At 59.1% G+C, this 27,599-nt stretch overlaps 3 protein-coding genes across 3 annotated transcripts in view; all 3 read left to right on the top strand.

The window, feature by feature from the left end:
• Positions 1-3,791, top strand: part of HGS (hepatocyte growth factor-regulated tyrosine kinase substrate) — a 12,689-nt gene extending 8,898 nt beyond the window's left edge. The window contains exons 14-23 of the mRNA XM_007462322.1: positions 1-81; positions 182-241; positions 743-953; positions 1,306-1,478; positions 1,553-1,693; positions 1,776-1,953; positions 2,671-2,804; positions 2,889-3,008; positions 3,175-3,264; positions 3,681-3,791. The exon at positions 1-81 is cut by the window's left edge and continues 7 nt beyond it. Of these exons, the coding sequence (XP_007462384.1) occupies positions 1-81; positions 182-241; positions 743-953; positions 1,306-1,478; positions 1,553-1,693; positions 1,776-1,953; positions 2,671-2,804; positions 2,889-3,008; positions 3,175-3,264; positions 3,681-3,791 (1,299 nt within the window). The remainder of the gene's footprint in view (positions 82-181; positions 242-742; positions 954-1,305; positions 1,479-1,552; positions 1,694-1,775; positions 1,954-2,670; positions 2,805-2,888; positions 3,009-3,174; positions 3,265-3,680) is intronic.
• A 2,170-nt stretch (positions 3,792-5,961) lies between these two features.
• Positions 5,962-9,554, top strand: MRPL12 (mitochondrial ribosomal protein L12). The gene is made up of 5 exons (XM_007462321.1): positions 5,962-6,135; positions 6,730-6,916; positions 7,090-7,173; positions 8,932-9,066; positions 9,164-9,554. The coding sequence occupies exons 1-5, from the start codon at positions 6,062-6,064 to the stop codon at positions 9,278-9,280; spliced, it is 597 nt and encodes a 198-aa protein (XP_007462383.1). The 5' UTR covers positions 5,962-6,061; the 3' UTR covers positions 9,281-9,554.
• Positions 9,555-13,034: 3,480 nt separating this feature from the next.
• SLC25A10 (solute carrier family 25 member 10) lies at positions 13,035-19,604 on the top strand. Its single transcript, XM_007462320.1, has 11 exons — positions 13,035-13,129; positions 15,551-15,670; positions 15,970-16,084; positions 16,173-16,221; positions 16,477-16,518; positions 17,391-17,434; positions 17,584-17,654; positions 17,937-18,029; positions 18,349-18,426; positions 19,299-19,355; positions 19,443-19,604. Exons 1-11 carry the CDS (start codon positions 13,037-13,039, stop codon positions 19,542-19,544), a joined length of 864 nt encoding a protein of 287 aa, XP_007462382.1. The 5' UTR covers positions 13,035-13,036; the 3' UTR covers positions 19,545-19,604.
• The last annotated feature ends 7,995 nt before the right edge of the window (positions 19,605-27,599 follow it).

Genomic DNA, 27,599 nt, shown 5'->3' with positions numbered 1-27,599 from the left:
CCCACGCCATCTGCACCGGTGCCTCTGACAGAGCCCGCCGCCCAGCCTGGGGAGGCACACACAGTCCCTGCCAGTGTGGAGGTAAGGGGGCTGCTCTCAGGCTCCTGGCCATGGTCCCTTGGGAGGGGGCTGCCAGGACAGGCCAGGGGTGGAGTCCCAGTCACTCTCTGGTGTCTTCCAGACTTCCCTCCCGGAGACAGACCCTCAGCCTGTAAATCCGGCCGGAGGCCCCTTTAGTGAGGTAAGCCATGGCTCCCTCCTCAGGCTGGGGGCATACTTGGCCTCCCTGGAGCACAGTGTGCTAGGCCCTGCCCAGGCATCTGTCAGGAGGGCCGAGCTGTGCCCGCAGTGACCTCCTGGAGGCAGGCCATTGCAGCTCATGGCTCTCCGTTGAACCTCGCTGGGCTGGCTGTGGGCCAGAGCTTGGCTACTCGCGGCCTACCCTGAATGGATTGGAATATTCTGGGGCTCTGCACTTTGGTGCCCAGTGGAATAAGAGGCTAGAGCCAGGACAGCCTTGTCTCGGCCACACTGCGCCTCTGGGCAAAACCCAAGCCTCCCTGGGCCTTAGTTTCCTCACGTGTGAACCGGGTGCTGAGGGTGCCCCTTGCAGACCCACCGGGAGGACCAAGTCAGATGTGCAGCAGGCTCGGAGCTCAGCGGCCAGATGGTGGGTCCCTGCCCCTGCTCGGGGACCTGGGGGCGAAGGAGGCACTCATCCAGACCCCCTGTGCCCCGGCAGCAATACCAGAATGGAGAGTCAGAGGAGAGCCACGCACAGTTCCTGAAAGCCCTGCAGAATGCCGTCACCACCTTTGTCAACCGCATGAAGAGCAACCACGTGCGGGGCCGCAGCATCACCAACGACTCAGCTGTGCTGTCCCTTTTCCAGTCCATCAACGGCATGCACCCCCAGCTGCTCGAGCTGCTCAACCAGCTGGATGAGCGCAGGCGTAGGTGCCGCACACACCCTCCCGGGCGTCCCTCCGGGGTCACGGGGGCTCCCGTCAGGGGCCGGCCACATCCCCTCGGGGCAGTGGGTGCCCTCCGCCAGGCGTCATCAGGCCTGGGGTCGTGTGGGCAGGGCTGCCCTGAGGGACCTTGGGTTCTACAAGAGATAGTCCCAGTGGCAGGAAACGTCCCACTGAGCGCCGGACAGTCAGCTGGAGGAAGTGTGTGCATGCGTGCGTGCATGTGTGCATGCGTGCCCACCCACCCTGGAGCCCTTAGGCCAGCTGTGTCCTGTTGACAAGCGCTCAGGTGGGGAGCCATTGCCAAGGCCCCCACTCTGCCCCCTCCCCACAGTGTACTACGAGGGGCTGCAGGACAAGCTGGCGCAGATCCGTGATGCCCGGGGGGCACTCAGTGCCCTGCGGGAGGAGCACCGGGAGAAGCTGCGCCGCGCAGCCGAGGAGGCCGAGCGCCAGCGCCAGATCCAGCTGGCCCAGAAGCTGGAGATCATGAGGCAGAAGAAGCAGGTGCGGCAGCGGCGGCCCAGCCCTGGGGGTGTGGGGGGCAAAGCCAGCCCTGACGGCTGCCTCATGGCCCACAGGAGTACCTGGAGGTGCAGCGGCAGCTGGCCATCCAGCGCCTGCAGGAGCAGGAGAAGGAGCGGCAGATGCGCCTGGAGCAGCAGAAGCAGACCATCCAGATGCGGGCCCAGATGCCAGCCTTCTCCCTGCCCTATGCCCAGGCACGTGCCTGCCACACGTCCCACTCCCTCCAGGCACCCTGGTGACTGAGAACTGCCCTGAAAGCCGTGTCTCTATCCCCAGCTCCAGGCCATGCCTGCAGCGGGGGGCGTGCTGTACCAGCCCTCTGGCCCAGCAAGCTTTGCAGGGACCTTCAGCCCGGCGGGCTCAGTGGAGGGCTCTCCCATGCACACCATGTACATGAGCCAGCCGGCCCCAGCCACCAGCGGCCCCTACCCCAGCATGCCTGGGGCCGCAGCAGGTAACCGGGGGCGGCGGGGGGGGGTGGATGGGCGGAGGGCCAACAGCCCAGATGAGCCCCGGACCACTACCCCTTTCTTCTTTTATTATTTCAGTGTGATTTCAGAGTTACAAAACAGTTGGCAGAATGGTACAAAGAATTTTTTAGATTCCCAGACATTTCCTTGTCAGCACTTGCCCTCTCCACACACACTTTTTCTTCTGACCCGATTTAGGGTGCACAGCAGGCGTGACGCCCTTCACTCCTAGAGGCCTCGGTGGGTTTGCTAAACCAGGATGCTCCCCATGGCCTGGGTACAGATGCCGGACCGAGGGCTCTGAGGCCGTGTTGTGACTGTGTCCATAGCCGGCTCAGCTCCCACACGGTCCCAGTACCCCGTTTGTGCCAACAGGAAACCCGTCACGTGTTTAGCTGTCTTGCTTCCCTCATCTCCTTTAATCTAGAATGTTCCTTGGTCTGCCCTGGCATTCTGTGACACTGACTTCCCAAAGAGCACTGGCCCGTCGTCTTGCAGACAACCCGTTTGGGTGTCACTGGTCTTCGGAGAGTGTGACATTCTGGGGGTCCTTTCCTATCTTTGTTGATTTCATTTTCGTTTTATGAGAATGTGAAACACAAACTTGGTTCCAAAAGTCATAAAGAGAAGGAAAAGTCAGAGGAGCGCCCCCGCCGTCCTCCCCACGTTGGGGTGGTGAGCTCTTTCCTCTTTTCCTCCAGATCCTAGCATGGTGAGCGCTTACATGTACCCAGCAGGGGCTGCTGGCACGCAGGCAGCCCCTCAGGGCCCCGCCGGGCCCACCACCAGCCCAGCCTACTCATCCTACCAGCCCACTCCCACGCAGGGCTATCAGGTAGGTGGGGAGGCTGCCCCCTCCCCCACAAGGCCACTGGGACAACTGGGCTCAGCCTTCTTCCATTGCCTCCTCCCTCCACAGAACGTGGCTTCCCAGGCCCCACAGAGCCTCCCGGCCATCTCCCAGCCTCCGCAGTCCAGCACCATGGGTTACATGGGGAGCCAGTCAGTGTCCATGGGCTACCAGCCTTACGGCATGCAGGTGAGAGGTTGTGGGGGCATCGGATGGGGGTGTGCGGTGGGGGCGGTGCTGGGCAGGCTCCACTCTCTGCTCACCGCCCCACGTCCCCTCCACTGCTCTCTCCTCACTGGTTGGCGTTTATCTGGTTACAGAGCTCCTTTCTCAGTGTGGGTTTTATCCTTCACAGAATCTCATGCCCACCCTCCCTGGCCAAGACGCACCTCTGCCGCCCCCGCAGCAGCCCTACATCTCAGGGCAGCAGCCCGTGTACCCGCAGGTGAGCCTCTCCCGGGGCCAACACCATGGGTCATGACAGGGGACAGGTTTTGCTCTGGACCCCCCTCAGCAGCGGGGCTGCCCTGGGAAGTGCAGCCAGTGTGGGGCAGGACGGCTGCTCTGCGGGCAGGACCAGGACAGACACTTAGCAACACCTACAGGTGCCAAACCACGCATTTACTAAAAAGCCCAAGGTCACGTCATCTCAGGTCCACAGACATGAATCGGGAACACCTGGGGTCTGGGCTCTGCTGGGGACAGGAAGAGTGCAGGGAGTCAGGAGGGTGGGCTTGAGGGGCCTGAGTACCAGGGCGAGGCTGGGATGTGGCGTGTTCTGGAGAGGAGTCGGTATAGGGTGGGGTGGCTGGGGCCTGGAGGGAGGACAGACCGATGGGCCATGTGTTCCCCCCAACACAGATGGCGCCCTCTAGCGGCCCTCCCCAGCAGCAGCCCCCAGTGGCCCAGCAGCCGCCGCCACAGGGGCCGCCGCCACAGGGCAGCGAAGCCCAGCTCATCTCATTTGACTGACCCCGGCTGGGAGCTCCCCGTCCAGAGTAACACTACAGTTCTTCAAAACCACCGCCTCCGTCTCTAACTAGCGTCGTCCTTCTGCCTCGCTCTCTCCCCTCTGCGTGTAGTGTCCCTGCTCTGCACGGGCAGGGTGGCCCTTCACCCTGGCCCTTCTCCGTCTTTGTCCTCGCCTGCTGGCTTCTCGTCTCCCCAGGCCCCATCCTTGTCCCTGTCTTCTTGAGTTGGTGTCTGACTCCTCTCCCCAGGGCTGGGCCTCGGCGGGGAGGGTGGAAAGGACTTTCTCTGAGAGGAAGCCCCCAGCCCAGCACGTCGGGTCCCGAGAGGGCCAGGTGGAATGGGGTCTCTGCCCCACACAGCTCATGCCCTCCCGTTCCCACCCAAGACTTAGGGCCTGTGGCCTGTGACTAGCGTGAGTTCTCCCCAGAGTCCTCCCCTGCAGGCTGTCGGCAGGGGTGCTCTGGCCCTCACAGGAAGGGTGGGGCCTGTCTCCAGCTTCTCTGCTTCTGAGCCGTCATCTCATCCAGTGCCCTGAGTAGACAAAATGGAACAGTGATAATAAAAATGTCTTTCAACAAGTATTCAGGTGTCTGCACAGAGAGAAGGTGCTGGGCAGCTGGTCCAGCTGTGGACAGGGGTGTATAAGGTGCCTCCCCACAGGCCAGCTGCCCCTCGCCCCAGGCCCAGCTCCACAGGAGTCTCAACTGGTAGACACTGCTCGGCCTTGAGATCTGCTGTTTTCCTCCCTGAGACTGAGCACGAGAAGCTGTCCTCTCTCCACCCAGCCCTGTGCTGCCCTGACTCCAGTCTGAGTCTGGGATGCCAGTTAAGAGTCGTAGCCTAAAAGAAAACATTTAAGACAACGCAGACTCACAGCCTCTTGCATTCAGGATTCAGAACATTTCACAGACTTTGGGCAAACCTCTTGGGTGACCCCCATGTTAGCTTGTCTGTGAAGGAATGGAATAGTTTAATAGGCACAGAGCTCAGCTCAAAGGAATGGCCAGAATCACAGAGGTGCTGGGCCGAGGGCAGCCCTGCCTCCTCGCTCTGACCTAAAGTCAGGGTTCTGCCCGGGCTCTTAGGAAATCATCTGTGGCATCTGGGACAGCAGCGAGGGGGAATGCTCTCTGTTGCATCTAAAGAGGAAAGGCCCCAGGACCTGAAGGGCTGGGGATACCCCATGTGCCAGATGTTTAGGAGCTGGACTAAGGCAGGGGTGCAGAGGCTTCTGGCAGGTAGAGACAGAGCCCAGGCTTACAAATTCTCTTCTCCCAGGACCCCGTCTTTGACCCCTTCCGGGCTCAGTCACAACCCTTAGCAGACGCTGTAAGCCGAGTCCCGAGCTCCCTGCGGGTCTGGTCCAGGCGGAGGGTGGCGGCCAGGACGGAAGGACAAAACGTGCTACCGTGCTGGCCGGAAAGGCAGCCGTTTAGGTACAGGAGGAAACCGAGGAGAAGGCGGCCCAGAGGGCAGTGGCGCTCCTGCCGCCAGGTGATCACAGGCCACGGACGGCCGGACCCCCGGGGCGAAGCTACCCAGGAAGGGAACTGGGGACCCTCGAGCCCGCCCTGCGGTAGCGCAAACTTCACGAGCCCGGGCTCGGGTGCAGGCATCATTGCGCCGTCCAACAGGGCCAGGTCCCGGCCGGTCGTCCCTAGTGGGACTGCCCGGGAGTCCAGCCCGCCTCCCCGCCTCGGACGGAACCCACGCCGTGGCTCAGTCTTCTCCGGGCTTCATTCGCCCCACAGGGCGGAGAGCCCGGGCCAGCCGCTGTCCGGCCGCCGCCAAATAGGGTCTGCGCCTGTGCTGTCCATCGTCTTCGGGGTAATCTGGGAGCGAGAGGAGGCAAGTCGAGGTGAGAGCGTCCTCCTCCAGCTCGTTTGCTCGGCGGCCCTGGCGGCTAGAGCGTCCTCCCTAGCTCCTATACCCGATGGCCCTGGCGGCTAGAGCGTCCTCCCCCAGCTCCTATGCCCGAAGGCCCGGGCGGCTAGAGCGTCATCCCCCAGGTCCTAAGCCCAATGGCCGGGGCGGCTAGAGCGTCCTCCCCAACCCCTATGTTCGGCGGTCCTGGCGGCTAGAGCGTCCTTCCCCACCACCCCCAGCTCGCATGCTCGGCGGTCCTGGCGGCTAGAGCGCCCTCCCCACAGCGTATGCTCGACGGTCTTGGCGGCTAGAGCGTCCTCCCCCAGCGCGCAAGCTCGGCGGTCCGGGCAGCTAGAGTGTCCCTCCCACTGGGAGCCGCGTGTGACCTTCTCGCTTGCGGAGCGATGCTGCCGGCGGCCGCAAGCCTCCTATGGGGGCCGTGTCTTAGGCTTCGAGCCGCCGCCCTTCGCCTCGCCAGGTACCGCAGGCCGCCGAGGGCCGGGCAGCCGGGCACTGAGGGTGCAGGTCGGGGCGGCGTCCGCGGGCGGGGGGCCACCCCGGACTCGGTGGGTCCCTATGGGGATGGTGGGCGCGGGGCCCCCTCCTGACGATCCCCTAACCGCGGGGGCCGCCGATAGTTCCGGCGTGGCCCAGGATGACCTTGGACCGGTCCCTGATTATTTCCGAGCCTCAGTTTCCCCGGCATCACAGTGACGTGGTAGGACTTCCATGAGTGGATTTGGCGTTCTGCCGCCAGGGGCCCTAGGTTCTGAAAGGCTTTGTGCCGCAAAATGCATTCAAGTAATTGCCTTACCTTTGTGGGTTGGTATAGTTCATCCAAGCCGGAAACAACGTCGTGGGTAGCGTGTCTGAATACAGTTACGTGGGTTTCTAAGGCACTTTGAAGAACATAAAGTAGCTGGGAAATCCCTTTGTTATTCACGTGGACCTTGGAGTCTGAGAACCTGAGTCGGGACCAAGGAGCTAGGTCTTCTGAGCTCATGGCACCTACCTGCCTGGTCCGTGTCACCTGCTCGTGCCAGGCTGATGACTCTGTTTGAATGGGGGTTAGGCAACAGGTACCTCGTGTCTGCTCCGTGCGCCTGATGAGATGCAGCAGCCATCGAGGGGGGGAGGCCCTTGCTGGTGCCCCCCTGGATAACACCCCCAAGGAGTACCCCCCCAAGATCCAGCAGCTGGTCCAGGACATTGCCAGCCTCACGCTGCTGGAGATCTCAGACCTCAACGAGCTCCTGAAGGTATCATGGCCCAGGCCGGGTAGGGAGGTCTGGGGCCCTCTCCTGGGGTATTTGGGAATTTGGTAAATTGTCCAAAGTGTGCTCCATGAATGCAAGGACCTTGCCAGGCATGTCCCTGAGTGTGTCTTGGTGTGATGGCCAGCTCCTGAAACTACCTTTCTCTGTTCCTGCAGAAAACGTTGAAGATCCAGGATGTGGGATTCATGCCGATGGGTGGCGTGGTGCCTGGTGCTGCCCCTGCCGCAGCAGCCCCCGAGGTGAGATCAGGCTGGGGTCCCGTGCACAAAGAGGTGTTTCTCTGGTGTCCAGCTGCCATCTTGCCTCACCTCACGTAGCCAGGTTTCTCTCCTCGTCCCTCATCTGGCTTCTGCATCAACCAAACACACCCTGCGAGTCTGCGTGCGCTTTCTGGCTGTGGGTGCCCCTGCAGCCTCCCTGGGACCTCCTCCCTGCCAAGGATGTGCAGGTCCCTGCCCACATGAAGACCATGTTCCTAGTAGAAGGGGAACAGCCAAAGGAGAGGAAACGAGAAAAAAAGAAATTTTATCAAACAGAAAGGGGAAAAGAAAAAGGAAGAAACTTAAGAGATGGGGAGGGTTACAGTTTCAAGGAAGGCTGCAATGAGAAGGTGACTCTGAGGGAAAACTTGAGGAGTTGAGGATGACAGCGAGGCAGAGGGATGGCAGGCACGTGGGCCATGGAGCACGTCGGTCTGGCGCAGAGAGTGGGGGAGGTGCGGGGCAGCCCCATCCTCTGGATGGCTGGGGCAAGTTTGTGGAAACCAGAAGACTTGAGTCCACAAACTAATTTTGGGTATGGTTTGGTTTGGTTTTTTTGTAATTTTTGTTACAAGTCTCGAACTTATATACAAAAGGAGGAATGATAATACAGTTACCCACATATCCATCTCCCAGCCTCAATAATCGTAAAGGTTTTGCCATATTTGCTTTTCCCATCTCTTGAAGATTGAGGCAGATTTCAGATCTGTTTTGCCTCGTGTGCTGCAGCATCCATTCTGACCAGCATCCTTGCCGTGAGCTTTTTTGCACAAGTACAATTAGCAGGGTTTTCTATCCCAGCCCTTTCAAGTTTTGCTAATAGTTCCAGCCTTTCTTTAAAACAGTCGGTTTACTCAAATCCAAACAAGGTCTGTGTGTTGCATTTGGTTGTTGGGTTTCTCAAGCCTCTTAAATCTGGGTCGCTGCCCTCAACCCCGTCCCCCCAGCCATCACCTACTAAGGAAACCAGGTCAGGGGTCCTGTGGAGCATCCCACGTCCCAGATGTGTCTGATGGTTCCACCAGCGTCATCCACTTCTCCCCCCCACTGTGAACTGGAAGGTGGCTTTACAGTCTGAACATTTGGGGCAAGGAGAGAGAGAATTACTGTGTAACTTGTCTAAACTGGAGCACTTTTAAGAATAAAGGGGTGCTGTTAATAATTAGGCAGCAGACCCAAACCAGGACTGCCCCAGGCTGTTGGGTCATGTGGTCCTTGCTCTAGGGGCGCTGCAGTCTTCACTCATGACAGTAGGAGCTCTGTCACGCTTGTTCGTCCCATCGTTGGTCACTTGGTGGAGCTGAAGCTGATTGTACATTTGTCATCAGTATGTAACCTTGGGCTTGGCTGACCACTGCACCAGCACTGCTTTTCTGTAGCGTAATTTTATGTGCAGAGCACTTTTGGTGTCGCTCTTCCTTGTTTCGTAAGTTACAATTTTTAAAGGACAAGGAAACTAGAGTGCTGGGTGGTGGGGACAGAAGGCAGTTTTCGAGCAGCCTCTGGAGAGATGGAGCAGAGTGGGAGAGGGAGGAAGAGCACCCAGTTGGGCAGCCTGGGTCTACCTGGCCTGCTGTGACCTCCCACTGGGATCATAGGCTTTGCTGCGCAGCCAGCCTGGGCCTTGCCTTTGGGGTTACAGGACATGGTGGCCCAGGAGTGAATCTGCTTGCTTCACCCCATCCTTTCTCATCTCGCCACCCACTTCCTCCCTCCCTCCCTCCCCCCCTCCTCCAGGCAGCAGAAGAAGACATCCCCAAACCAAAAGAACGGACGCATTTCACCGTCCGCCTGACAGAGGCAAAACCTGTGGACAAGGTGAAGCTGATCAAGGAAATCAAGAACTTCGTCCAGGGCATCAACCTCGTCCAGGTGAGGCTCCGTGCACCGCACAGCCCTCTCCCACGGTCACTGACAGCTCTCAGGCCTGCCCAGGCCCAGGCCAGGTTCTGACTTTGCTCTCTGGCAGGCAAAGAAGCTGGTGGAATCCCTGCCTCAGGAAATCAAAGCCAATGTGGCCAAGGCCGAGGCCGAGAAGATCAAGGCAGCCCTAGAGGCGGTGGGCGGCACCGTGGTTCTGGAGTAGCCGCCCAGAGGACTGTGGACAGGCGTCCCGGGCCCCGAGGGGGGCTCTACCTGCTCCTCGTGAAGCACCCAGTCTCAGCGGACAGAGTGGCCTCGGAGCAGAACTGGGCACCCGCACTACATGGCCAACTGCATTCTGGGACAGATGTGGATGAACCTGCTGAGATGGAGAGGGAGGGGCAGCCACTGCTCATGCAGCCCCAGGGAGGACTCTAGAAACTACCAAGAGTGTACATGCCCCGCTGTGGCTGCTGGGAAAAATGCATTGTCCAGGCCCTGTGTGTGGAGTTGTTTGTCAGGTGGGCACTATATGCAGGGGGCTGTCCTCTGAGATCCCACTGCAGACAGCAGCCCAGAGGCAGCGCAGGAGGCTCTGGGCATTGCCTGTCCTGCTTGCAGGGGCATCAGCTGCTGCGTGGCTGGTACCAGATTTTCACCAGTGAGCTGGTGTGGGGTGCCTGTGGAGCTCCTTGCCCTTAAACTTTGGCGGTCTTCAATAGCACAGGCAGCCCCTGGCCTGGGCAGGTGGGAGTGAGGTGTGTACCATAAGTGGGCACAGCAGCCCTGTGAGAGGCTGCCCAGCAGGCAGGAGGATGTGTTTTGCAACCTGCAGCAGTTGGGGGTGTCAGCTGCTCCCTTAGAGGGGGCTCAGGGAGCTGTGTCATGGAGCCAGGGCCAAGGTGAGAGAGGTGGCCTGGGGCCAGAGTGGTGTGTACAGATGGCAGTGGCCGCCCGAGCTTGCAGGCCCTGCCTAGTGCCCTCCTGCTCCAAGGACCCTTGTCTTCCTTCTCTTGGGGAAGCTCCATCTCAGCAGGGCCCAGGAGGGGGCAGTAGATTCCTTCCTCACTGGCCCATGGCAGGAGGCCCCTGGGACTTCGGGCAGAGCGGGAGGGCAGGTGGCTGCAGGGCATTTTGAGTGTCCACTCTGGGAAGGCACATAGTTCCTGTGACCCATGGGGGCCCACCCCTTCTGGCCTGGGTCTCCAGGTCCCACCTGGAGCCCCCTCCCTTGGCTCTGAGGGACCAGAAGGGGACACTAGGTCTGGGAATGCCACCCTCTGGGTGGGATGGCTCAGGACAGGCCCGGGGTCTGCCAGGCTCCCAGGTGGGTGTGCCCAGCATCCCCCACACCACCTAGGTGTCCTCCCTGAGGACGTGCCCCCGGCTGGCCCTCATTGTAGGAAGGGTCCAAGGACAGGGTAGGCAGCCCCCTGACCAGAGAGCCCCACTGGCCAAGCCTGTGGCCCATGAGGTTACTGGTTCGCCAGCAGCAGATCTCTGGGTGTGCCTTTTCTTAGCAGAGGGGACTGTTGGCCACCTGGGGCTGGGTGTGGCCTGCTGATCCTGCTGCCTTTTCCTAGGGGCAGGGAGTGATTCCAGGCTCAGGGACACCCCCCAGCCCAGGCATTCGTGGTCACGGGGCCTCCCCCACCCCTGCCAGTGACCTGGAAAGGCTGCTTGTGCTCTGAGCTCCTCCATCTTTCCAGGGCAGCTGGTGTGACGACTGGGGCTCCCCTCACCCCATCCCCCAAGGATGGGGCCCTCTGTTCCATGCTGCGGGTGACTGCACCTCTGGGACCATCAGGCCCAACTCCTCCCGCCTTGTATACAACAGATGGGATGCTGCCATGGTGCTCCCACCTGACCTTGAAGTCCTACCTGAAGGCTCTGTGAAGATCCCGGGCCTTGCCTTCCCAGGCAGCTCCCTGGCCCAGGCCTCCTGTTTGGGGTCCTGGCCCCTCCACCTCCCCCTGATCTGCTCCAGCCTGTAGGTGGCCCTAAAGTGTCTCAGACCTGGAAATGGGTGGAGTGTGCCACTGGGGATCGCCCTGGGTCCCTGGAGCCCACTTAGCTCTTAGGCTTGGTGTTAGGAGGTGGGTCTGCTGGGCATCCTGAGTTGCCCTGCTGACACCCATGCAAGACCTTACAAGATTCCATCGGAGCCTGGTAGGATTTGGCCTTCGTCCAGGCTCATGAAATGGTCACAGAGGACGCAGCAGTGGGAGATCCAGAGCTGACTCACGTGCTTCTCAACCCCATAGACACCCCCACCCCCCTCCCCGCCAATTCCAGGGACCCTGGCGTCTGCCAGGCTACCCACGTGGCTCCATCCTCCCTGCCCAGGCACCAAGAGGAAATGTGTAAATGCCGCAGCACAGACACCAGATCCCAAAGAGGCCTGGCCTGGCAGCCCTGTCCTTAAGCCCTTGCCTGACCTCCCCATCACTCTCTCAGACTTCTGCACAAGTCTTTAAGGATCCATTTGAGAATTTGGGATCTTTTTGAGTTCCTTGACCTATAGTTTGCACAATCCACCTTTTTCTAAAAAGGGTGCTCCAGTCTTGGGGCACTTCCCGTTTTCCAGGATTCCTCCCACATTTCCAACTGCCCTTTCAGCAAAGCACTACCCCTTGCCCCACCCTGGGCTCCTTGGCATTTCTGGGTTGGAAATCTGGAGCCAGCTGTTCCTGTTCCCAACTGATGACAGGGGTCAGAGGCCTCCTGGGGTTCTGGAAGACACAGTTTCCTTAGTCTCCAGGTGGCCACTTTAAGCAAATAGACAGCAGGGTTTGCTCAGGCACCTAATGCCTTTCACAGAGAATCCCTGGGTGCTCAGAGACCAGGCTGGACTTATTCAGGGTGCTCGGTGGGCCCAGGGGGCCAGGGGTTGTCTCCCTGATGCCTGTCACCCTTCTCCCTTGGGGTGGGGGCTGCAGTGGCCAAGCTAGGACAGCAGGACATAGGTCCTTACTAGTGCAGGGGTCTCTGCCTCTGCCTCCCCCGAGATCCATGTAGCCCCACCCAAAAGCGGCCCTGGGGACTCAGATTTCTCTGCCTGGCAGGTGCGCCTTTGGGCTAGCAGCACACCTCCACTTCCGGCTTGCTGGGAGGTGTCCATCTCCTGCTGGGGCCAGGCTGGGGCAGGCAGTTTGCTGATTGCCGCCTCCCAGGAGCATGAGCCCCACGCCCAAAACCCCTCTCCTGGGCCGCCTCAGGGTAGCTGCCTGGGGCCGTGTGGTCAGAGCAGGCCTAAGGCTGGACTTGGCTGGGCGTTCTGGGAGGGGCGGGTAGGCGGGGCGGCTAGTCTCTCCGAATTGCCTTTGTCCCTAGTTTTCCTGTAATCCGCAGGTTGGTCCTAAGGAGGTTTGCCGCAACCTCTAAGCAGCTGTACGCGTCCCGGAGCCTGTGCCGCGGGGGTGGGACACTGGGTGCAAGTTCAGGGCCGCGACAGGGGGCGGGCACTTACGGGAGGCAGGCCTCTAGGAGGGGTGGGGGCTGGCAGAGCGCCCAGGCCACTCGGGCCGTGACCTTCGCAGACGTGCCCTAGGCTCCAGGGCGGCCCCGCGGGCTGGCCGGCGCAGGGTCGGGGAGGACGCAGGTCCCTGTGGGGAGTGAGAGAGGTTCACCCGCTAGCTCCCTGCGGTTCGCGCGGCCCGCACCACCAGTGAAGGTCCTCTAGGCGGCTCGGTGGGGCCCACGAGGCTGACCTGCCGGCCGCGGCCGCTTTAAGGCGCGGGCCCCGCCCCCGGGCTCGGGGCGGGGTCTTGCAGGCCCCGCCCCTCGGCCCCTCCCCCGGGCCGCGCGGGCGCATTGGCTGTGCGGGGCGCGGGTGGCCGGCGGCCCTTTGAACGGGCGGCGGCGTGGAACGGGCCGGGTTGCGGCTGGGGCGGGGCTGGTGTCCGGGCTTCAAGGGCCGTGTCGGGGTCGGGGCCGGACACCTGCGCTCCTCGGCGGCGGTGGCGGCGGCGTCCGGGCCATGGCGGACGAGGCGCGCGTGTCGCGCTGGTACTTCGGTGGGCTGGCGTCGTGCGGGGCCGCCTGCTGCACGCACCCGCTGGACCTGGTCAAGGTCAAGGGCGGTGTCGGGGTCGGGGCCGGCCACCTGCGCTCCTCGGCGGCGGTGGCGGCGGCGTCCGGGCCATGGCGGACGAGGCGCGCGTGTCGCGCTGGTACTTCGGTGGGCTGGCGTCGTGCGGGGCCGCCTGCTGCACGCACCCGCTGGACCTGGTCAAGGTGAGTGCGGCGCGGGGAGGGCCCGCCGAGAGGCTCTGCGTGGAGCGGGCGGCGGAGGTGCCCTATGGTCCCCACCTTGCTACCTGTGTGACCTTGGACTGGTCCCTTGGCCTCTCTGAGGCACTTTACCCCGCCCTTTTGAGGACACTCGTTCTCCTGGCTGACACGTTGAGGGGGTGGTTCTCTGAGCGCAGCTGGAGGCACCCCGGCAGGACCACGCGCTCCCTTTGCCTACTGGGTGCCAAGCACACACAGAGAGACGGAGGAAGGATGTGGCCGGCAACCCTACTTTGGGCTGCTTCTTCCTGGGAGGTGGGCACCTGGAAGCCATGATCCCAAGGCTGCATGCAGGTCCTGCCCAGTGAAGGTGATTGTTTCTCCCAGCGAGAAGCAATCACAGTTTCTACGTTTTTTTGAAAAAATGCTTATGGGGCAGAACAAGACAGAGATTCCCTTGTCCCTGAGGCAGGCCAGTTTTCTGCCCTTTTCTCACCATAAACAACAAAGAAGGGCCAGAGGCACAAAGCATATTTTGGCCAGTGGGCCCTGGGCCAGGGAACCTGGGCTGTGGTCTTGTGGGGCCTGTTGGCAAGGGCAGCCCCCTGTCCACCCCCTTCCTTATCCCCACCCAGAGCAGCCTGCACCCCACACTGGCCCCCTGGGAGGGATTGGCACCTGTGTCCTGGGCTGACCCAGCCACCCATCAAGCTTGGCCACCAGGAAAAGCAGGATTAGCAGATGTTGGGGGTGGGGCTGAAGCTGGTAGCCCCTCTGGCATTTTAGAGACCTGGGAGAGGCCTGCATGGCTCCTGGTAGCCCCCAGGGCCCGTGACGTGGCCTGGCAGAGCAGGGCCAGGTAGGAAGGTGCTTTTTGGTTTGTGGAGAGAGGAACCCCTTCTCATGCCTGTTTTGTTTTACTTTCTGGACGCCCGTACAGGTTCCTTTGCTCTCCTGCCTCCCCCATCGCAGGCTTGGGAGGATCAGGCTCACTGTCTCAGCCTGGATGTGGACACAGCTTCTGGGGGCTCTTGGAGCCCTCCCTGGCCCTGGGCCAGCCTAGAGTCACTTGTCCAAGGCTCCTTGGGGCGTCACTGCCCCTTGCCCCCTTCCTTCCGCCCAGGTGCTGCCGGGTTTGTTTTTTTTTTTTTTTTTTTTTTTTTTTTTTGCGATATGTGGGCCTCTCACTGTCGTGGCCTTTCCTGTTGCCAGACGCGCAAGCTCAGCGGCCATGGCTCACGGGCCCAGCCGCTCCGCGGCATGTGGGATCCTCCCAGACCGGGGCACGAACCCGCGTCCCCTGCACCGGCAGGCGGACTCTCAACCACTGCGCCACCAGGGAGGCCCCCAGGTGCTGTTTTGCTGCAGAGCGCTTGGGGCCCGGGTGGGAGTCTGGGAGGCCGGCAGACACAGGAATGTGGCCGCCCTCTGGCCCAGGGAGCACACGGTCCCGTGCTGGGGTGAAGCGGGCGGTGCCGGCAGCCATGGAGGCCTCCGGCAGGGGAGGCCCTGGCCAGGGTGTTTACTTCTCATCATCGTCTTTGGAAAAAGTATCTTAAAACTCCTTGAGCTCTCCCTTTGCCCCACGTCTTGGCTGAACCCTCACAGTGGCTTCTCGCCTTCACGGAGGCTGCTGTGTGGCCACCCTGCCCCCAGGCCCAGAGGGCCCTCTGTTCCCGGCTCACAGCGCACTGAGAGAAACTGAGGCAGAAGAATCAGTAACTTGCCTCAGCGGGTCCAGCCAGGACCTGACTTGGCTGGAGAGTGTGCTGCAGGGATGGACTCCGAGGCGCCCTTCCCCCTGTGCGCCCCCTGGATTCTCACCCACCTCTTCCGAGTCTCCCATGTTTCTTCAGGTCAACTCTGAGCCCCCCCTAACTCTGTCTCTCTCGAGAGGCAGGCGAGGCTACAAAGTGGGGCCCTGGAGTTGCCTAGTGTCCTCATCTAAAGGGTGGAGCTGATGACTCTACCCCATGGCAGGTGGAATTGGGCTCACATGTCAGCTGGTATTGTCTCTTGTGAGATGGTGGTGTGAAAAAGAGGTTGGCGCCAGACGTGGACACAGTCCCGGCTCCACTCCCCAGCTGGTGCCCTTTGAGGCTTCAGTTTCCTGTCTCTAAATGCGGGTGCTGGTAGCACTTGGCCCACAGGCTCAGCATGTAAAGGTGGAAGGTTGTGGAAAAGGACTTAGAGCAGAGCTGGCCCTGGTCGGCTCCAGATGGGCTGCGGCTCTGAGCAGGTGCGACCCACTTCCCCACAGGTGCATCTGCAGACGCAGCAGGAGGTGAAGCTGCGCATGACGGGGATGGCGCTGCAGGTGGTGCGCTCCGATGGCATCCTGGCACTCTACAATGGGCTGAGCGCCTCCCTGTGCAGACAGGTACCTCTGGGGGGCTCCCCACCTCCCGGGGTAGTGGGTGGGTGGGACTCATGGCCAGGGGTCCCTTAGATGGGGATACTGAGGCCGGCAGGGGCGAGGCGGGGAAGAGGAGGGTGCGGGGCCTGGACTCAGCCAGCCCTGGGTTCGCGAATTGGCTCAGCTGCTTGTTGGCCGAGAGGTCCCTGGGTGTCCCTGTGGTCCACGTGGTGACGACCATGCACTGGAGGGCCAGGGGTGTGGGGGGTGCCCAGTGCCGTCCCTCCCCCTGCACCCTCTGAGCTGGGCCCCTTCTCCCCCAGATGACCTACTCCCTGACTCGATTTGCCATCTATGAGACCGTGCGGGACCAGGTAACCAAGGGCAGCGAGGGCCCCCTGCCCTTCTACAAGAAGGTCCTGTTGGGCTCCATCAGTGGTGAGCAGCCGGGTGGGTGGCGGCGGGGCAGGTGGGGCGGGGGTCATGTGACCCCTTGCCAATGGTCACATGTTGGCTATTGTGACAGGTTGTATCGGCGGCTTCGTGGGGACCCCCGCGGACATGGTCAACGTCAGGTCAGTGCAGTCCCCGAGGCTGGGGTCTTGCTGTCCCCTGGTGGGGCCGGCCTCGCTCGCTGGGGTCTCAGTGTGTTCAGCGTGGAACAAGCCACTCAGACCTCAGGGTCTGGGGCGCTGGGGGATGGCGCTGAGCCTGTGACGGGGCGGCCCTGGGCGGGGCCGGCTGCTCACTGCCAGAGGGAGCTCCTGACGCCTTCTGGGGTCTGTGGGGCGTCTGGCCCTGCCACCCCCTGAACCCTCCGCTTGTTTCAGGATGCAGAATGACATGAAGCTGCCCCAGAATCAGCGCCGAAAGTGAGTAGCATGGTGTGCCCGGGGGTTTTGGGGACGGGGCTGAGAAGACCCCTGAGCGGCTCTGTTGGGACCCGGTGGGACTCCAACAGGGCACTGCTCCTGTGGGGTCACATGGAACAGGTCGGGCGGCTGACCGCCTTTGGAAACATACATTGTGAGCGTCTGTTCTGGAATCCTGAGGGGGCTTCCAGGACCTGTGGGAGGACCCCGGGGTTGGGGGCTGGACTGGGAGGTGGGCAGGGGTTGGTCACTCTTTACTCCTTCTTGCACCTGTGCACGTTTGCATGAAGGGTGGTTTAGAAGTTTAAATGAGTTTGGTCTTCAAAAGGGTTTGGGAGCCGGGTGGTGGTTTTCATGGTAAAAACACCGTTTTGCGTGAAACCTAAGACACTGTGGATTCTGAGGCCCTGTTTATGGACCGATGCTGTAGTCAAACACTGGGCATTGGTATCAGCCAGTTCAGGGAGAAGTGTGGCTCCAGGTGATCCCACTGGCCACTCACTGGCCAGAGCATAGGCTGTGGGGAAGGTGGACCAAGTGATGGGGTTGGGAAGGGGGCCCGGCACGGCGTCCCATCCTCCTGCCCCTGGTAACGGCCTGCAGACAGGACTAGCCTCAGAGCTGGCAGCCCCCCCACCACCCACCAACAGAGGGTGTTTTCCTGTGGAACTTGGGATCTTCAGGCCCTGAAGTCCCCTGAGCAGGGAGACTGTTCTGAGCTGTCAGAAAAGGCCATTGTTCTCTGGCCCCTGTGGCACTTTGAGTTCCTCCTGGCCTGTGATGGGGGCATGGCCTGTGATGGGGAGCACCTTCCCGAGGGAGCCAGTGGTCAGGAAGAGCTTCACATGGGCCCACTCTCTGTCCCCCGGCAGCTATGCCCACGCCCTGGACGGCCTGTACCGCGTGGCCCGAGAAGGTGAGAGGGGAGGTCCTTTGCACGGTGGGGGCCTGGGGCAGCCTCCAGCTGGGACCCAGGAGCGGGCCTAGGGAGAGCGCTGTTAAGGACCTGGGGGGAGGCCGGAGGGGTTTGGGCCGGGCACCCAACCTCTTCCCTTCCTCCGACAGAGGGTCTAAAGAAGCTGTTCTCAGGCGCAACTATGGCGTCCAGTCGAGGGATGTTGGTCACCGTGGGCCAGGTAGGGCTTCTGCTTGGGGTGGGACTCGGGCAGCATCTGGGGGGCCTGGTCTCAGCCCTCTGAGAGGTCCCAGTGGAAGGCAGTGGGCACAAACACACATGGGGCCGGGGAATTGGGCTCAGGCCGGTCTGGGCCTCATCTGTCCGCCCAGGTGTGGTGACGGTAGATGACCCACAGAGCACGTACTTGGTCAGTCCAGCTGGTGTCATTGTGGGCCCCATCTGCTTTCCCCCAAGCTGTGGGCTGTCCCTTGGGCCCTGACCATCCCTGCTCCCCCAACAGCTGTCCTGCTATGACCAAGCCAAGCAGCTGGTTCTCAGCACGGGGTACTTGTCCGACAGCATCTTCACTCACTTTATCGCCAGCTTCATTGCGGTGAGTGGCAGAGGTGGGGCCCTGACCAGCCTTGGGAGCTGAGGGCGCCTGGGATGAGCAAGGGCTCTGAACGGCAGGAGGCTTTGGCACATCTGGTGGCTGCCCCTCTCAGGCTGCATTAGTAGGCGCCAGGGTCCTGGGGAGGAGTCCATGGATCCCCCAGAGCCCAGGCCGAGACTGTTCCTGTTGTCCTCCATGGCCCTGGGGGTCCAGGATAGGCCTGTGGTGACGGGGGTGAGGGAGGTGAGGGGGGTGAGGGAGGTGAGGGGTGCCCACCCGCCCTGCCTGGCAGACCCATTGGCGACGACCTGCCTTCCAGGGTGGATGCGCCACATTCCTGTGCCAGCCCCTGGATGTGCTGAAGACCCGGCTGATGAATGCCAAGGGCGAGTATCAGGTGAGCAGGGGCCTCGCCCTGCTGCTGCTGGGTGAGCCTGTGTCCTTATGCCAGGGTGTGGACGAGGCTCTGCCCCTCCACCCATGACTGCATCCCTCCAGGTTGCCATCAGGCCTGCAGCAGCCTGGGCTCTGTGTGTGTTTTTGTTTTTTTAAAATAATTCGTTTATTTATTTATTTATCTTTGGGTGTGTTGGGTCCATCGTTGCTGCGCGCGGGCTTTTTCTAGTTTGGCGAGCCGGGAGCTACTCTTCGTTCTGGTGCACGGGCTTCTCACTGCGGGGGCTTCTCTTGTTGCAGAGCACGGGCTCTAGGCGTGCAGGCTTCAGTAGTTGTGGCGCACGGACTTAGTTCCTCTGTGGCACGTGGGATCTTCCCAGACCAGGGCTCGAACCTGTGTTCCCTACAGTGGAGGTGGATTCTTAACCACTGCACCACCAGGGAAGCCACCCGTGTCTGTTTTTAAATCAGATTCTTTGACACATTAACAGAGGCAGTTGGGTCACTGCAGTCAGTGAAACTCAGCACGGTGCAGGTCGGCAGGTCCAGCGCCTGGGGCCAAGCACCTGTCCGAGGCTCCCTCCATCACGCACAGTGTCTTCTGTGCCGTTATGGCAGCCGCTCAAGCACCGTAGGTGCCTGGCAGGTCAGCCTGGCCCTGGGTGTGCTTTCAGATTCTAGTTTTGCCTGTTTAGTGGGCAGGGCAGCCCTTGACCTTTGTGCCTGCCAACCCCACCTCCCATGTTTACCTTTGAACTTCCAGGCTGCTTCGCACACTCATGCCTGCCATCAGGTGCGGGGGTGGGGGGTGGGTGTTCGTGCCTTTCGAGAAGCAGCTTTCCATCTGATTGCATCATCTTGCATTTTTTGCAGGGTGTTCTGCACTGTGCCATGGAGACAGCAAAGCTTGGGCCGCTGGCCTTTTACAAGGTTAAGCAGGGGCGTGGCTGGGGCAGGGGGGCAGGACGGGGGCTCCCTCCAGGGCTGTCTTCACGGCCCCCCTCCTCTCTCCCTCAGGGCCTCTTGCCTGCCGGCATCCGCCTCGTGCCCCACACCGTGCTAACGTTTGTGTTTCTGGAGCAGCTTCGCAAACACTTCGGCATCAAAGTGCTGTCGTGATGTGGCCGTGGGAGCAGCTGGGTCATGCCCAGCCCCCTGCCCCAGTTTTCTCCAGAGTCCTGGAGGGTCGGCAGCTGAGCGCTGCCCTGAGCCCAGCACCTGCCCGCCGTGCTCCGGCCCCCTCCTCCCTGGCTCAGGACCCCCGCCCCAGCCTGCCTGGCCAGCCCAGTGACCATCGTCCCCTCCTGAGCTGCTGCCCGCACCTCCACCCCCTGCTGCCCACCCCAGGCTCTCCCCACCTGATGTCCAGCGGCCTCCTCTGCACACCAGTGACTCCCTCAGAGGGAGGTGTCTAGGCCCTAGGTTCAGTTTTCTCTCTCCCCAAGTAGGCAGTTAACCCTGGAGTTGGGAGGGGCAGGCTGTCCAGGCTTTCTGCAGTCTGGGGTCTCCAGCCCCTGTAGTCTCTTCCTTTCACTAAGCCCAGGGCCCCCAGCACTGTCTTCCAGCAGCTTCCACCGAGGACCTGGGTGATAGAGTGGGGGTGTGGACCCCGGCATCGCTCACTGAATGACCCATGCACCTGCACTTTGATCCCAGGAGATGAACCATAGCTTTTATGATGTTCTCAAAGGTAGCTGCGCACCCACAGCTGCCAGGCCAGGGCAGAATGAGTACCCAGGAGGGAGGATCTGGGTGTGACCCACAGGTGCCCCACACCCATGCCCCCCCAGTCCAGCCCATCCCCAGTTGCTTTAACAGTCAGTTTCACCAAAACCTCTTAGTGCCAGCAGGCGGCTGCTGTCTTCATGGAGTGTGCAGTGTCCCCTCCTGGCTCCCTGGGCAGGAGTGGCATGTCCACAGGGGCTCCTGTCTACACAGCGGTCACTTGCAAGGTCCCCAGCAGCTGGTCAGCCAAAACGCCACTGCCCAGGTTCCACTGCTACAGCAGCCTGCAGATGGGCTGGGAGCTGCATCTGTCTGCCTCCCCCAGTCACCTGGCCACTGTGCCACACCCCCCGACCCCCAGCAAGGGGCCAGCACTTCCACGTCGCCCTACAGGGGTGTTAATAAAGGACGGTGAAGTGCTGGGTCTGGTTTCTGTGTCCAGGCCACTAACTAGTCTGCCTCGCTGTCTCAGGCTACAAGACCATCCTCTGCACCCTCCAAGGAGGGCTCTTGGGTTTATGGAGGAGTAGGGCCCAGAGGAGGCGAGAAGCTGCAACCCTGCCTGAATACACTGGGGTGGCCTATGGACAGATGGCTGGGGCGAGAGCAGGGCCTGCACATTTAGGGGTGGTCAGTGTTGAGGTCCTGGATCCAGGTCGCTGTGGATCCCACAGGGCTGCCCCTTCCCAGCAAGCATCTGGTGCTACAAACCCCCTAGGAATAAGAGTTCCCAGTAGGACTGGCTGGTCTCCCTAGAGGTGCCCCTTGAGTCAGAGCCCTGGGGTTTTGGACACTGGCCTATTGTCCAGCAAACCCAGAAGGGCCTGGGAGACCCTGGTTCTATGGGCTGCAGACCCTCAGACAGACAGGCTAGGGCAGGAGCTGGTGAGAGTACCATCCTGAGGCCTTTTGATGTCCCAGGACAGGTGGAAGCTGCCCCAGGGTTCCTGCTGCCCCAGCCAGGGGACAGGACAGATGCCCTGGGCAGTTCATTCAGACATCAACGCCTCTGGCACCCTAGCCGTGAAGCAAGCAGAACTGTGGAGCATTTCAAGCAGATAAAAAGTAGAATTTTAGGTCGTGGTGATAGTTGCACAGCTCTGTAACCTGATAACCACTATATCTCAACAAAGCTGTTACTTTAAAAAACAACAGGGCTTCCCTGGTGGCGCAGTGGTTGAGAGTCGGCCTGCGGATGCAGGGGACACGGGTTCGTGCCCTGGTTCGGGAAGATCCCACGTGCCGCAGAGCGGCTGGGCCCGTGAGCCATGGCTGCTGAGCCTGCGTGTCCGGAGCCTGTGCTCCGCAACGGGAGAGGCCACAACAGTGAGAGGCCTGCGTACCGCAAAAAAAAAAAAAACCCCACATACCCCCACTCCAACCCCAGCCTCAGCGGTGAGCTCTCACCAGGCTCATGTTGAGGTGTTCACACCCCACAGACCCTTCCCCACCTCTGGATTATTTGGAAGCAAATCCCAGACGTCCTGTCATTTATAAATACTTCACAAGTCTCTGAAAATGCTCTTTAAGAAAATCTAACATAACTACAATAGTAACTAATACGTAGGAAACAAAGTGGCCCATGTTACCATCATCAGATTTCTCGGTTGCCACATGCATGTTGTTAAGTTGGTTTCGTTTGAGTCCAGTCCAGCTGAGGTCTACTCACGTCTCTCTATTGCCGGCGTCCCCTCCCCATCCTTTCTTCACAGGATAAGCCAGTTCCTTGATCCAGCTGCCTCTCCTTCCTCCATCTATGAATTTCCTAAAACCGGCAGATGGATCTGGATTAGGGTCACATTTCTGGGCTACTGTACAGGGTATGGAGTGCATGTCCTGCCTCAGCGTTTGGGCGCGATGCAGCTACTGGCCTGGAAATGCATGGTCAGTGTGGGGGTCTGGGGTGCGGGCCAGACTTCCTGGACCCTGGGCAGGTGGGTGGGCGGGGCGTCTCACAAGTAGCCTCGCCCTGGGTCTGGCCTGATGCTGCCCCCGCGCTCAGGCTGGAGCCCCGCTGAAGTGGTTGGAACCCAGAGCCCACGCTGTAAAGCGGGAGGGGTGAGAGCACGTGACTGTTCGTGGGGCAGGCTGCTGCTTCTCTCGGACCCCTGGCAAGTTGAAAAGGCAGCGTATTTCAGAAATGTTGACCACACAGGGCCACGTTCTCTGTCCTTAAAGCTGCTTTGATTTGGAGCATTGGGATCCTCTTTCCTTGCCTGCCAAAGTGCCCGGGCAAGCCGGGAAGTTGGCATTTCACCAGCCTCCTTCCAGCCCAGCCAGTTTATGTGGCGCTCCCTGGACCAGTGTGTGGCGGGGGGAGGAGCCCTGTCTGGTTTGGGGTGGGGCACTGCAGGGTGGGGGTGCAGAGGTTAGTGAAGGGATGCTAGGTTTCCAGGTAGGCCATGGGGGTGGGCTTCGGGCACAGTGCCTGCCCACCCGCCCTGCAGAGGCCCAGCTTCCTGGACAGGGGCACAGAGGGGGGAAAGAAAACGAGGCAGACTGGGGGCAGCAGGAAGGTTGGGGCAGGTCAGGGGCAAGGCCCTTCCCCGGGGAGTTCTCCACTTTTGTGGGTTCAGAACCATCCTGAGAAGGTGAGCTAAGCAGTGGGCCGGCCCCACCTGCAGGTCACCTGACCCCAGGTAAGGAAGCATGGATTTCACACTCTGGCAGGGAAGCAAGTTCAGCATTTCATGACTCAATCTCCACCTTTCTTTCTTAAAGAAAGACGATCGGGGACTTCCCTGGTGGAGCAGTAGTTGGGAGTCCGCCTGCCAATGCAGGGGACACGGGTTCGATCCCTGGTCCGGGAAGATCCCACATGCCATGGAGCAACTAAGCCCGTGCGCCACAACTACTGAGCCTGTGCTCTAGAGCCCACGAGCCACAACTACTGAAGCCCACGTGCCGAGAACCTGTGCTCCGCAACAAGAGAAGACAATGCAATGAGAAGCCCGCACACCACTCGCCTCAACTGGAGAAAGCCCATGGGCAGCAATGAAGACCCAAGGCAGCCAAAAATAAATAAATTAAAAAAAAAAAAAAAAAAGACAATCGTTTACAAAAAGTTACACAATGAGTATCTGTTGTCAAGAAGTTTCAACAAGGGTGCCAAGACAAGGCAGCAGGGAAGGACGGTCTTTTCAACAAATGGTTTTGGACATCCACGTGGAGAATGAGCTTGGACCCTCCCATACACATGCACAAACCTCCTGGAAATGGATCACAGAGCTGAAACTATAAAACTTGTAGAAATGAACAAAGACCACGCAAATGAGAACAAGCGGGGCTGTGTACTCAGCTTGCTCTAGCAGGGAGACAGCCCCATCACTTGCATGTTGGCAGAGACTCAAAGGCAGGCAGAGGAGGGGACAGCTTCATAGTGAAAGGGGGGCTCAGGTGCGCCCCGAGTGGGCTTGGGAAAGCTGTGGGCGGCCAACTGGAGGTGCTGCAACCTGTGTGGTTGCTTAGGGGAGCCTACTTGGCTTTCTCTGATTGGTCCTGAGCTGGAAGCGGAGGCAGAAATTAGGGAAGCTGGTAGGTGTTGGCCAAGTTTGGGCCGGTTGCTAGAGTGGCTTAGAAACACACATCCACACAGAAACTTGCACAGGAATCTTCAGAACAGCATTACTCATAACACCAAAAAGGTGGCAACAACCCAAATGTCCATTCCCTGATGAATAGATAAGTAAAATGTGGTATATTTTGTACAATGCAATACTATTTGGCCATAGAAAGGAAGGAAGCACTAACACACTACAGCACAGATGAACCTTGAAAACGTTACGCTGAGTGGAAGAAGCCAGTCACTGAAGACCACATGTTATTATGTGATTCCATTTGTATGAAGTGTCCAGATCAGGCAAATCCACAGACAGGAAGTAGATTAGTGGTTGCCAGGAGCCGGGATGGGGTGTGAGGAAGCGGGAAATGACTACTGAAGGAGACTGGTTTCCTTTTGGACTCATGAAAATGTTCCAAATGTAGTATAGTGATGGTTGCACAATTCTATGAATATACTAAAAATCACTGAATTGTGCACTTTATTTTTTTTTTTAATAAATCTATTTATTTTTGGCTGCATTGGGTCTTTGTTGCTGTGCACGGGCTTTCTCTAGTTGTGGTGAGCGGAGGCTACTCTTTGTGGTGCATGGGCTTCTCACTGTGGTGGCTCTCTTGTTGGGGAGCACGGGCTCTAGGTACGTGGGCTTCAGTAGTTGTGGCAGGCAGGCTCAGTAGTTGTAGCTCGCAGGCTCAGTTGCTCCGTGGCATGTGGGATCTTCCCGGACCAGGGCTTGAACCCGTGCCCCCTGAATTGGCAGGAAGATTCTTAACCACTGCGCCACCAGGGAAGCCCAAATTATGCACTTTGAATGGAGGGATTGTATGGTATGTGGTAACCAAGGTTTTCGCTCCTTGACCAAACTCTAGCCAGGTTCCTCTGAGCCTGCTTCTGCATCAGGCCTAGAAAGCCTTGGTTTCTGACAGCTCAAGCCGCATCCCCAGGATGACTCCAGCCCCCCTTGAAGTGCCCACCTGAGAAGACTCCCGCTGCCACCTGAGGACGGGCATCTCGGGTCTCTATGGGAAAACAGAGGCTTACCTTGGACAAGCGCTGTTAATGATCCAGATGGGGGTCTCAGGGTCCAGGCGCCGGCATGCTTTAATTGTCTGCTGCCTGACTCCACTAAGCTACCCCTCCCAATTCCCACATTCTCACTTTAAAACACCAGTCACCGCCACACAAATCGAAATTGAGTTCAATTCACCCTGGAATTGTCCCCACTGCGAGTATAGTGCTGATTAGAACCTGCCCTTTGCACTTCACCATCCAGCTGTGTTTATCTCTGATATCGGACTGTGTCAGAGTGATGCTGTCTGGTGCTCCCTCTGGCAGCACATACATGAAATTGGAATGATACAGAGACTAGCATGACCCTGTGCAAGGGCGACACGCAGATTTGTGAAACGGTCCATATTTTTTCAATTTAAAAAAAAATTCAAGCAATACAGAATGGTGGAGAGAAGAGAGCAAAACAAATAAAAATATGCTTCCACGTCTATCTATGCCTCGTCAGCCGGTGTGGGTGTAGATGACACAGAAAGAAAACTTCTCGTTAAGATGGGATCATTATCGGGACTTCCCTGGTGGCGCAGTGGTTAAGAATCCACCTGCTAATGCAGAGGACACAGGTTTGAGCCCTGGTCCGGGAAGATCCCACGTGCCACAGAGCAACTAAGCCCGTGCACCACAACTACTAAGCCAGCGCTCTAGAGCCTGCGAGCCACAACTACTGAGCCCACGTGCCACAGCTACTGCAGCCCGCATACCTAGACCCTGTGCTCTGCAACAAAGAGTAGCCCCGCTCGCCACAACTGGAGAAAGCCCACACACAGCAACGAAGACCCAACACAGCCAATCAATGAATCAATCAATCCATCAATCAATTTATTAAAAAAAGATGGGATCACACCATATGTCATCATTTATAATGTTTCATAAAAATGTTAAATCTCATATTCATTACATGTTTTGCTTTGCTTAGAAGGGAGATGAATATATTTAACTTGGAAAAAAGAGTTGGGTTGATGCAAGGAACACATTAAATGAGGGATGCAGGTGCCGCGCCCACAGAGCCAGAGGTGGGCAGAGAGCCACACTGATGTGATGGACCCTGGGGACTTTGGGGACATGAGGGGACGTAAGGACATCTTTGTGATGTACACACTCCTCACAAGTGCCCATCCTGCTCAGGCCCACCCCCTTAAAAAAAAATTTATTTATTTGGTTGCGCCAGGTCTTAGTTACAGCTTGCAGGATCCCTAGTTGCGGCATGCATGTGGGATCTGGTTCCCTGAGCAGGGATAGAACCCAGGTCCCCTGCGTTAGGAGCACGGAGTCTTATCCACTGCACCACCAGGAAAGTCCCTGCTCTGGCCCTTTGAACCAGCCCTTCGTAGAATGTTGGATCCTGGAATGAGGCTGCTGGCATTTGGGACAGCTGGGGACGAGGCGTGAATCTTGAAATCAGCCCAAAGGAGCACAGAGGGCCAGATGGAGCAGGTAAGGGCAGGCAGCCTGGGAAGGGAGCTGTCCTCCACCAGCCGACCCAGGGTCATGGCTGCGCCATCCAGGTCCTCCCTGCCTTACTCCCTTGTTACTGCCAGTGGTCAGTCTATGTGTTTATAAATATTTGTTTCAAGTTGGTTCACCACAAAACAAATTTGCACACACAGCAGGGTTTTCTGGGGATAATTTACTCCCTTCCAGACAAACCCGGGCCCTGACCCCCTCCCCAGAAGAACAACCACTGCCACCAGGTATTTTCCGCACATTGCTTAAATTTAACAGAAAAAATGAAAACAGAAGTGAGGAAAGTCATTGGAATGTATTTATTTTTTACAAGAGATATTAGTTCCCAAAAGATGATGGAAACACCGGGAAAGAGGAGTCACTTCGTTTGGTTCCCCTCCTTCCGACACCACCCTCTCCCCCACCTCCTAACTGCTGACAAGCTGGAGGGACCAAAAGGCAGTGGAAGGAGCACCCAACACAGCACCCAGAGGCCCAGTACCACCTCTGGGAGGCTGCTCTGAGCTCGGCTCCCACAGCTGCCCTCCCCATCTCCAGGGGCTGGGCAGCGGCCTTCCCAGACCACCCAACTGCCTGGCAGTGGCAGGGGCTGGGGGGCGTGTGCAGCTTGTCCTCATGGCCAAGTTGCCGTCCTGCTGGTGCTACAAGCTGGGGGTCTGTCCCTGGAGCTCAGATCCATGCTCAGTGGCCAGGAGGACCCCTTCTCAGGGCTGATGGGAGTGGGGATCCTGCCCTCTCCTTGCCCACACCTGTGACCCTTAAGGACGCCCATCCCGTTGTGTCCCATCCTCACAGCCACACTGTAATAGGGAAGAACTTTTGTATTCTATTACAAGTTAATCACTAAAGGGATGTTGCCTATAAGTTTAAATTATACGTAATGGCCCATCTCTGGGAACCCTGCCTCCCAGGTAATGAGCATTAAGCTAAAATACCTCTGTTTAGCTCACAAGAAACATCCTGACCAGGCCCACCTGTGAATGACTGCAGGGAGGAAGAAATTAACACATCCCCTCCGGAGGCTGACCTGAACCAGGAAATGCTTGACTTTGACTCCCTCCCTTTTTAGTATAAAAGAAGCCTGAATTCTAACTCAGGTAAGATAGTTCTTTGGAGCACAAGCCCACCATCTTCTCAGTTTGTGGGCTTTCCAAATAAAGCCGTTATTCCTTGCCCCAACAATTTGTCTCTCGATTACTGGCCTGTCATGCAGCAAGCAGTACGAGCTTAGACTCGGTACGCCATAGCTTTACATCATCGAAATCTAAACACTAAATGCTGTGTTTTGTGTATCTTTGTTGCACAGAGGTTTTGCTTCCGTCCCGTTTGTAAAAGCTGAGCTCTGGTCTTGATTCTGC

Source organism: Lipotes vexillifer, unplaced genomic scaffold (assembly GCF_000442215.2).
Source record: "Lipotes vexillifer unplaced genomic scaffold, Lipotes_vexillifer_v1.1 scaffold1691, whole genome shotgun sequence".
Taxonomy (NCBI): Eukaryota; Metazoa; Chordata; class Mammalia; order Artiodactyla; family Lipotidae; genus Lipotes; species Lipotes vexillifer.
The sequence above is the reverse complement of the archived record's forward strand: the minus strand, read 5'-3'. Positions and strand labels throughout refer to the sequence as shown.

Excerpts from the sequence above, each read along its gene's own strand:
- MRPL12 (XM_007462321.1), top strand. The coding sequence starts at position 6,062 with ATGCTGCCGGCGGCCGCAAGCCTCCTATGGGGGCCGTGTCTTAGGCTT. Across the intron at positions 6,136-6,729 it reads GCCGCCCTTCGCCTCGCCAG|GCAACAGGTACCTCGTGTCT; the intron begins GTACCGCAGGCC and ends AATGGGGGTTAG. Across the intron at positions 9,067-9,163 it reads AGGGCATCAACCTCGTCCAG|GCAAAGAAGCTGGTGGAATC; the intron begins GTGAGGCTCCGT and ends GCTCTCTGGCAG.
- SLC25A10 (XM_007462320.1), top strand. The coding sequence starts at position 13,037 with ATGGCGGACGAGGCGCGCGTGTCGCGCTGGTACTTCGGTGGGCTGGCG. Across the intron at positions 16,222-16,476 it reads GCGGACATGGTCAACGTCAG|GATGCAGAATGACATGAAGC; the intron begins GTCAGTGCAGTC and ends CGCTTGTTTCAG. Across the intron at positions 18,030-18,348 it reads TTATCGCCAGCTTCATTGCG|GGTGGATGCGCCACATTCCT; the intron begins GTGAGTGGCAGA and ends CCTGCCTTCCAG.